The sequence below is a fragment of the Magnolia sinica genome, chromosome 13 (assembly GCF_029962835.1).
Source record: "Magnolia sinica isolate HGM2019 chromosome 13, MsV1, whole genome shotgun sequence".
Taxonomy (NCBI): domain Eukaryota; kingdom Viridiplantae; phylum Streptophyta; class Magnoliopsida; order Magnoliales; family Magnoliaceae; genus Magnolia; species Magnolia sinica.
In genome coordinates, this window is record NC_080585.1 from 22,369,554 (window position 1) to 22,380,307 (window position 10,754).

Consider the following 10,754-nt stretch of genomic DNA (forward strand, 5'->3'; position numbering starts at 1 on the left):
CCATTTACTCGTGCACACCTGATGAGTGGACCGACCTTTTTTTTGGGCCAGATCATCTACACGATGGGCCCCACCTGATTAACTGCTTGGATGCTCCTACCCACCTCTGCACATCTGGTTGTATGTGGAGGCGCTGAGATCCATGCATCCTAACAGAAATGTCAACAGGCAACGTCGTATGCCATCTTCCACGTACAACCCTTCATTTCCCACCAAAATGTCAGTTGTTCAGAACATCTGAGCCGAGCAAAAGATGGATCCCGCCATAAAGATCACCCAAATAGAAAACGGTGATGGCCCACACATCAGGAGCAGTACACCGAAATTGATGGAGAACCGTTGGTCTGGTCTGATTTTTACTTGATTTTTGCCTAATCAAAGAAAATTAAGTAAAATAAAATTATTTTTTCCCCATACATCTCATGACCAACTCCCCAACGGCGATCACTGGTGACACGTGTACACAAACCCATTAGGGGTACCCAATCATAAAGCCGTTGGATGAGTGGGTCCCACATGTGCTGGCTCTTCAGAAACAAATACCACATAGGACAAAGATGCAATAGTCCGGTGAGTCTCCACCACAAGACTATACCAGCCTCATACAAATGAGAACAAAACAAACATATCAAATCTCTCCCAAACATCACCACAATTTCATTTCCCTTAATCGAAGGCAGCAACACATGGTTTGTTCCTTTAATTATTCAAATCAGCATTACATTAATGGTCCACTATTAATGATTTCATGAATTGAACATTTCATGGCCTCTATATATACCTGTATCATGTGCACACCTAATGTAACCAACATCTCATGTGTGGCTAGAAATGGAAATGAAGCAAAGGAAGGGATCCATCAGTTTCTATGGCTTCGGTGTTGGAAAGCGCATGCCGGGATCCCGCGATGCAGTAGAAGTGAAGCCGGCGAAACCCATGTCACAAAATGGAGGTGGAGGGTCGAGGAAGTCGAAAGTTCGAAATATGGCAGGTCGCACCATGCAGAGGGAGATGGAGGGCCACGTCATAGTAGGAGGAAGGAAGTCCGTTTCACATGTTGAATCAAATGTGGAGTCAGTGGCTGCATTCCTTCATGTGAAGGTGGTTTCGTCGGATATGCCGGATTTCATGCAAGCGCATGCATTCCGATGTGCTCGGCGAACCTACGATAGCTTAGAGAAGTTTAGCTCCAAGCACATGGCCTATAACATGAAGAAGGTATGGGTTGCACTTCTTTTTTAATTAACCATTTCATTTTCATGAAACTATAGATTGAATTTGACTACTCTTATGATAATTATATCATGGCTTTAGAAAATGTATAAAATCCAAGAATTTAAAGTATCTTCTTTTGGGTGTGTTTGAATGCACTACATCCAATCAAATTTCAATAGTTAGTCTACCAAGTGGAATAACTAACTGGAATAATTAACTTGTAATTTCATTCCTCAGCATTAGCATTGAGAAACTGAGCTCCATATCTCAATTTCAAGTTGGACTTGAAAGGAATGTAATTACAATTTTAAGGACTAATTAAACCATACGTTTGCGATTCCCAATTCAATTAGTTGTACATCCAAACGTGGCCTTAATTGGAAAAATGTATTACATGGAGGTATGCTTTACACATTTTATGTTCTCAATGGACACATGAATAAATGAAGATGTGGGCTTGTTTGACATTGTCTTGTGTTTGCCCAACCAAAAGGTAGGGAAAAACAGTAGATAGGTTACCCTATTCTAAAATAAAGATATATGGCCCATTACCTGGTGATGTTTGTTACACGGCCGTATGGGTGTGTGCGTGTGTGTGTATATATATTATTGTTTTTCACCTAGCTTGGATCACATGGCCCATATCATCAACCCACAAATTCAACTATATATATATATATATATATATATATATATATATAGTTGAATTTGTGGGTTGATGATATGGGCCATGTGATCCAAGCTAGGTGAAAAACAATAAAATAAAGATAAAATAAAAAATAAAAAATCCAATTTTTGTTTAATTATAAAAAAGATAGAGACAGATTCCACTTAATAATAGTTAATGTGACCAGCATGTGCAACGGGCGGCATTGTCCTGCTAAGGAAATCTTGAGTCTCAGGCCATCGATCCCCACATGTGGCCTGATGATCGGATAATGCAGGCCATCCATCCAAAGGATCATACAATTGGTGGGCCATGGTGCAAAATGTATGTTTTGATTAGAGATCCTAGGAATCCAATTGGTGGTTAGGCGAAAGTTAAAACAATAGAAATGGGTGTGTTAATTTAGATTAATAGTTAAAAAACCATTAAAAATTGCGTTAACAATCATTAGAAAGTGGGGAAATCAACGATAACGGATTGGATCTTATTCGGCCCAACAAGTTCTTGGGTCTGCTTTTTTATGATCCAAACTGTTCATATGATGGGTCCCATATTGAGTGGTTAGGATGATTTGATTAGAGATATTATCACTAATTAGTGCAAAAATTCCTCCACCATTGATGATATTCGTTGTGCCTCATTAAAATTTGAATTATTCTATGTGGACAACTAATTTGAGCCTGCTGTTTCAGGAATTCGACAGGGTGTATGGGCCTGCCTGGCATTGCATTGTGGGGACAAGTTTCGGGTCGTTTGTGACGCACTCGACGGGCTGTTTTTTGTATTTTTCTATGGAGAAAATCATAATTTTGTTATTCAAAACCAAGGTTGAAAAGGCATTAGATTAATCAAAATCCGTACAGATGTGGGCATTGCAAGCCTGTTTTTGGTTTATGCAAGAGCAGCCATGTGCTCTGCACGAGTCTGGGGTGTGTGAGAGAGTGGGCCCAAGCATGTTTTATTTTTTGTGAAATTTATATATATATTTTTAAGGGAGTTGGAATGCCTCTATTAATTAGAGAAGCATACGATTCTCTGGTGGACTGAATGTTTAAGCAGTGATGTTGGGGTTTTCAGTTTTTACAGGTGAGACCCATGGTTCAGTGTTCAAAACCGTTCATATGAAGGACCCAACCATGATGGGTTGGGTTGGGTTGGGGTTGGGGTTGGGCTTGTGAATTTAACTTGGTCTGGTCAGGCGCAAAGTAATGGATTACAGGTAGGGTCCTTGCCCAAATTCTTCTTGGTCCATTTAATAAGTGGGTCAGGCTTGGAATGACCCTGACCCAACCCCTAACTGGACCCAAACCCAACCCATTTCAACATCTAATTCCAACAGTGTTAAATGACTCAAGTGGGGATGTAACTCGGGTCTTGCTCAAACCTGGTTGGGCTCAGGCAGGAAATTATCGGTCAGGTCATGACCTCAGGCAAGCCAGCCCACCCCAAATCAGACCCTATATTAAAAGACTTTTGTTTTTTTTTTTTGGTCATACCTTATATTATATCCGCATCATCCACATTCTCATACAATCATGTTGAAGAGCCACCCCCATTTTGGTGCAAAGTAAGAATCTAACCCTAATTACAACTCGAACGAACTTGACCTGACCCAACCAACCCAACTCAAGTGGACGACGCCCAAGATGAGTTATGGTTGAGGATTTGGTAAATTGGGTTAGTCTCAGGTCGTGTCAGGCCACAACTTGAGCCAATTTGATATCAGATTGAGCTTAGGTTGACCCTTGTTACGATCCTAATGATTTAAAAAGTCTAGCTTAATGTGTTACAGGCTTTTAACAATCCTCAACCTAAGTTGACACGCCCAAGTTGCACCCTTAGGCTTGAGCCGCCGAACAATGTGTTAGTCCTTCATGTCCAGACCGAGGTGGAGCCTGACTAGTTACCGGGCCTCAATGATCTGTGCCCAAGTCCAACCCATGAGCCTTCAACCTCAATTCAAAGCCAAGACCATGTTCACCCCAATTACCTGGTTATTAGAGTTTTAAATAATAAGCAAGTGGAAGGAGGATCGTTTACTTTAGAACATGGAAAGGATTATTCAAATACAACTAGTTGGAGGGTCCTTACTCTCGCTCGGGTGGTAGACTCTCGGGAGTTTCAACACCCCGGCAAGGGTTCGAGTACCCATAGGTGGTGAAATTCCACTAGGGCATGAGTGTTGGGGGGTGGGGGGTGGAAAAAAAATACAACTAGTTGGATGATAAATTACAGGAAGCTGCAAATGCTAAAATGTGTACAACTTCCAAGCCATCTTAAAGGTTGGCTCCACCATGATGATCATCTTGGCTAAAATCAAGCTGACCCACTTATCAAGTGGGCCACACATGTTCTGAATCAAACTAGCATCTGTTCATTTATTTATTTTAAAATATAACCCATAGATCGTAATCAAAAGACAGATCTTGACTTGGGCGCCGGTGACTGGGTCAAGTTGCTCAGGACTCGATCAGTCGATTAAGTGGGTTAAAAAAATATTTTTTAATATTTTATATAAATATATAAAATAACCATAACATATAAAAATGTCATTAATAGCAGTGACGGCCAACTCGTTTCGTTGGAAGATAGTGGTGACTAGGCCCTCTCATGGGGCTGATGCACAGCCGTCCAGAATTTAAATTATGGATTCCATCGATGGATGGAGACATGGAGTGCATCTCTAAAATAAAGACAAGGATAGAAACTTCTTAAAATAATAATAAAAATAATAAATAAAAAGTATATCTCTAGGATTATGCTAGTTAAGCAATCCTAACCATTTAATTAATATCAAATGGATGAATATGAGTGAAATAGTGAGTGGTTCAAATTCAGAAAGGATGAATAATCAGATCAGTGCAATATCTTGGTTATGTTCCATCCATGGTTGGGTTAGCAATTCCAATGGTCTGGATTTCCAGATAACGACATCATGTGTACCGTTAAAGAATCTCCACCGTTCTTTAATTTTTGTGAAACTAACATAGTTCTCCAGCCCCACTAGCAATAGTAAATCTCCTAGGATGACCAATCAGATCAATCAACGAATGGTTAAGATGTGAATTTGGACCGCTCGGCTTTTTCCTGACCATCCACTTGATTACCACAATCCAAGGGTTAATATCATCCAACCAGTGTGACTTTCATCCCCAGTGCTCAACCCATGGTGGGACCACGATTTGGGACGGTGAAGATTGGCATGCATGTATGCCACAATGAGTTATCATAATTTAATAGTATTGGATGTCAGGGCCCACTTTATGGACGGTGAAGATTGTGTGCATGTATATGCCAATCTTTGTGGGGTTACTTTCATTAGCGTTGCGAGACTACTTAATGTGTATAAAATCCACACCGTCCATCATGTATATCACCCTTTGTTGTGATTGATCCCAAAATCAGGATGATTCAACACTGAGGTGGGCCACGCCAAACAATTTCTACCTAAAACCTGTAAATTCACGTGGTTGTGATTGATCCCAAAAATCAGGATAATTCAACACTGAGGTGGGTCATTCGAAACAATTTCTACCTAAAACCTCTAAATTCACACTGTCGTGATTGATCCCAAAATCAGGATGATTCAACGCTGAGGTGGGCCATGCCAAACAATTTCTACCTAAAACCTTTAAATTCAAGTGGCACAACCTCACTTGAGTTTTAGAGGACTGTAATTTTTATTTTTATTTTTATAATTCTTTCATCCTGATGAGTAATATCAGATGAATGGATTAGATGGCATATAAACACAATAATAGTACTTTGAAAAAACTAATGGTGAGCCTTCTATCACAACTAATCCCTCAGGTGTGGCCTACCTGAGTTTTGGATGATCCATAGTTGTTTTTGGGTTAAATGATTAAAATGAGTCAGACTACCCAATGGACAGTAAATCTCACGTTTAAGCTAAGAAAGGTGCTCATGAATCGTAGAGATAGATTATGAGAGCCGGAAACACATTCATGTCACGCCAAGAATACCATATATGGCAACCAAAGACGTGTACATGACCAAAACTCTAAAAATAGTCATTTTCTCGATGGCACGTGTAAAAGATACGAGTTGCACATACACAAAGGGCCTAGAGAGCATGCATGACTAGCTCCTTACTCTTGCTTTGATGGTAGACTCGAAGGAGTTTCAACACCTGGTCAAGGGTTCGTGTACCCATGGGTGGTGAAATTCCACTACAGTGTGGGTACATGGAGTGTGTACGTGTGCATGTGTAAAAGAAAAAAAAAATGCATGACCCAATGTAACGTAAAATCAATGATATCCAAGATAGATGGGTAGATTTAATTGGCCACACGGAACCATAAACCACTAAACAATGCACTAATAAGAAGAGAAAGTCATCTAAAAATGAAAGCACAATAATACATGTGAACGCAATTGTTGGCTAGCTTTATCTCAAACTAAAAGTGTATCAAGCCAAAGCTACAAACTGACCGGACTATCGGTCTCCAAAGCCAATAGATAATATGCAAGGCTACCATCCAATCAAAGTTTATAAAAGTAAGAGAGAATGAATAACATTGGGCCCTCTTAATACAATCAAACAAATATCTCATTCAGCTCAACACTACTTATCAAATTTTTTTTATTCAACATGGGTAGCTATCTTAACTTAATTTAGTTTAAGCTCTTCACTTCTATTCAATGCTATACTATATAGTAAGTTGGATTGATTAGTATAGCTTAGTTTAGTCTCTATACTTTTATCCAATGCATTAATGCAATAAATTAAAATTAGTTTAGTTTTCATTCATGACTTTTTCATTTGACCCTAAATATTTAAGTCCGAAATCCTTAAGTCATTACTTTGTGATTTCTCATACTACGTGCAACCTGTTAGTAAAACTAAGATGATCATTCCCTAACCATCCAGGGTGTAGAGAACTATTGACCGACCATGGTTACTTCACCTACTCAAACTACTATTAATAATTTCTCTCGCTTTTATATACTTTTATATTGGTTGTATTGCATTTTAATTCATTTTAATAAAATGGACACTTGACCTTAGAATTTTATTTTTTTGCGTAAATGTGTATTTTGTTAGTGAACACAATAAAACTATCGCTGTTGTAACAAAAGAACTCTCCCCTTCATAAATTGTTTAATTCTTTATTAAGTGATAGCTGTCAAGCTAATCTTCACAATTCTAATCCTAATCCAATCACACATACATTCATTCACCCATGATCAAAATTAAACAAGCTATTCACTACACATCTAAATTGAAGCCCAACACATAATAGTGAGTGGTAGGGCCCACTTTTCATATGGGATTCATGCCTGTATGCCACAACGAAGTATCACAATTTAACGAACAATTTAACCAAGAGAGTCTCAGGTCCAACCAGTGCTACCATAAGTTATGGTCCATCTAGCAAATAACCTCCAACCTATTAAGTAAACAAGAAATCCAACCCTTCCAATATGTTGACCCCACAATGAGGATCACCAAAAATCAACCCTATTTACCCACCAGGTGAGCCACATAATAGAAAAATATTGTGGCCATTGATAAATAGAAAATTACAAATGTGATCCATTCAATGAGTAGATGTGGCTGAATTTTTCATGAGTAAATCCTCATGCTTGGGCCAACCTATTGGACGGATTGGATATGGTACACACACATAAAAGGTTGGAAGTTATCCACCGGGTGGACCTTAACGTGTTGAACTAGAGACCTTCTCTTCAATGAATATGGTAGTGGGTGGTGGGGCCAGTAATTGGAAGGTGGAGATTGAGGTGCATGTGTGGTGGGCCATATGTAAGTTGGACGGCAGAGTTATGTCATGTGGTGTATGATTGAGAAGATAAGAAATGAAGAATAGAGACAAGAAAAGGTCGGTGACATCCGTATACGTCATTGTGACACATGATAACAGCTTGTTACGTAAATTAATTGGTTTCCTAATGGCATGATTATTATTAAAATGTTCATTTGCAGCCATTGGCTACATACCAAGATGATCAGAACCGTTGGATCATACCAACCTTTTCATGATTCATTTGTGGGCCCCTGTTTCATGTGCCTCGTGATTTGGACCCAGATGTTTAGAAAAGTCAGAAACTCGGTGCAATGGTACTCCGTCAACCGAGAGAGAGAGAGAGAGAGAGAGAGAGAGAGAGAGATCCAATTGAATTTTGCTTGTGGATCAAAATTCATCATAAAACTTTAACTGGGTTTTGATAGAATTCCATGAAACATACAAAAATTCAACAAATTTCGATTTTCTATACACCCAAAGAGGGGGGAGAGAGAGGTTAGAAGGCTAGAACTCAATAAAACATGAGAGAGAGAGAGAGAGAGAGAGAGAGAGAGAGAGAGAGAGAGAGAGAGAGCTTTAATGGAGTTTTGCTTGTGTATTGAAATCCTTGCTATAACTTCATAGAATATAAAATAAAATAAAAAATTCAATAATTTCGATACACCCAAATGAGAGAGAGAGAGAGAGAGAGAGAGAGAGAGAGAGAGAGAGAGAGAGAGAGAGAAATTTTTGCAACTAAGTCTGGTGGATGAATGTAGACCATAACATCAGAACAAGAAGGGAAAAAAAAAAACTAATCCTGGCTTTGATTTTAACAAAAAAGAAGAAAAAATGAAAGAAAGAAAGAAAGAAACTTGATAAAACTCGATAAAAACATCATCAATGCAATGATTTCGATTCACAAAAGAAGAGAGAGAGAGACGAACTGAGTCTCCTTGTTCATCAAAATCCTAGCTAGAGACCCAATCAAAACATCACCACATACAATCCGAAATGAAAATCCATACACCCAAAGAAAATACAAAAATCTTCTCTGGAAATACAAGCCCAACAACAAAAGGAAATCCATGTTGTCTTTTGTTGTATGAACTCCCATCTCCCAACTCATCCAAAACGGATGTAGCTAGCATCCATACTACTTTTATATTTCAATACATATATGTATAAATTAAAACAAAAAGATCTTAAACTAAAGCAACAAACATCAAACTCTCACCGAATTCACCAATGATCGCCCCAAACACAAACTCTACACCGACGATCATTCCACCACACATCCGAATATTACACCGAAGCTAGCGCTTCCGTGAAGTCTTCTTCGACCGCTTTGCGCCTCCAGCTGACTTCCCAAACACGCAGAACCCACAACCAGACATCTTAGGAGATGGAGGATCGATCGCAGGCGACACCTTCAAACTCCGCCACGTGCGGCCAGCACCACCCGATCGACTTCTCTGCATCGTCGTCGCTGCAGGCAAGCTACGTTCTCTGATCCCAGATGATCCAACGCTCTGAGAAGGCCTCAATTCTCTGAATTCTACACCCCCACCTTCTTCTTCTTCTTTCTTCTTTGTTTGATTCGGGTCTTCTGCAAGGACCCGATCTTCCCATACCAATCCAGATGAACCTTGCCTCCTGAATGATATTGCAGATCTTTGCAATCCAGCCATTGGGCTCTCTCTCTCTCCCTCTCTCTCTCTCTCTCTCTCTCTCTGTTTAATGAACGAGAAATTCAAAGTCTAAATGCTTCTGCTGAGACATTTTCGATTTAAATATAGGAAAGGGAGAGAGAAGAGTCATATGGTGGCATCTTTGAGGTTGGAATTAGAGATAGGAGAGTCATCAGGGGTGGGCCACACTGCCCGGACATATATATGGTAATTTAATAATTACTGTACCGTCAGGATATGTGAGGTTTGTGGGTTTTCTATTTCAAATCAAGAGAAGAACTTTGATACTCTGGCCGAGTGTGAAGTATGATACACTGGCACTTATGAATTTCTTAGAAATTACCACGTGATATAAGCATGTTAATTAAACTGTCCAAATTATGGTCCCAAGCTCTATTAAGTCTATCTTATTATATATGTAAAATTTACTCCGTGCATCAGGTGAGAAGCATTTATTTGGAGCGTACATATAGAAGATGATTAAAAGGTCACATGAGTCACACCAATGAAAATGATATCAGCTTGATACAGAAACGCTAACACCCCGTTTGGTACTCTGGAATTGGGTTAGAGGAGGTAAGTGGAGGTATATCCACCAAAATAAAAACATACTTTCTGAGATATTTTGGAATACTGTCATCTTGTTTTGTTGTATGTAATTGGTGTGGAAAGGACTTTTATACCTTCTTTTTAAAGGTAGGAGAGTCACACTGTTCACAATGGTATTGCTAAGCTATTAATCTGTTATACACTTGGCACATCCATGATATCCAAACAATTTAATTATTGATTGCATCACTAAAAGCACACTGATATAATGATTTGAACTATTCAAACATTAGTTGACTGATTAAAAACTGTTGGTGAGTCACCCATTTGTAATCCTTACATTTGTAGCCCACCTGAGACTTGAAAGTTCCTCATTAAAATTATCCATTTCTACAGGCTTCTTACAATCATTCCGTCAAATGTCACATATTTACACAAGTTTGGATTATTAGACCTACTTAGTTAATCTAACTTAAGTTCTTAAATATGCTAAAGAATATATATATATATATATATATATATATATATATATATATATATATATATATATATATATATATATATATATATATAGACACACACACACACAAGAATTTGAATGCATTCCAATTAGGATAGTGAGGGACTTCAATTCAAATGGATTCCAAGGCAATTGTGAATTGGACTCCAATGTAATTACAAGGTGTCCAAGAAATCCCACAAGCGTGTGGCGTGCTCAAATTTACCATATTTATTATTGTATCTTTTCTTTGTCAAGTACACTTGATTAATGGGTTTGGTGAAAGATAAATATCGCCTGACACAACTTATTAGCCTCCAATCCTTCCATTTGAAATTGCTTGTCTAAGTTGTGATTTTGGCCTTACA

The 10,754-nt window shown here is 38.7% G+C and overlaps 2 protein-coding genes across 2 annotated transcripts; one reads left to right on the top strand and one right to left on the bottom strand.

The window, feature by feature from the left end:
• The first annotated feature begins 739 nt into the window (after window positions 1-739).
• On the top strand, window positions 740-2,776 carry LOC131223214 (uncharacterized). The gene is made up of 2 exons (XM_058218537.1): window positions 740-1,218; window positions 2,575-2,776. Exons 1-2 carry the CDS (start codon window positions 832-834, stop codon window positions 2,728-2,730), a joined length of 543 nt encoding a protein of 180 aa, XP_058074520.1. The 5' UTR covers window positions 740-831; the 3' UTR covers window positions 2,731-2,776.
• Window positions 2,777-8,724: 5,948 nt separating this feature from the next.
• LOC131223216 (MAPK kinase substrate protein At1g80180-like) lies at window positions 8,725-9,497 on the bottom strand. The gene has a single exon (XM_058218538.1). The coding sequence runs from the start codon at window positions 9,336-9,338 to the stop codon at window positions 8,964-8,966; it is 375 nt and encodes a 124-aa protein (XP_058074521.1). The 5' UTR covers window positions 9,339-9,497; the 3' UTR covers window positions 8,725-8,963.
• Window positions 9,498-10,754: the final 1,257 nt, after the last annotated feature.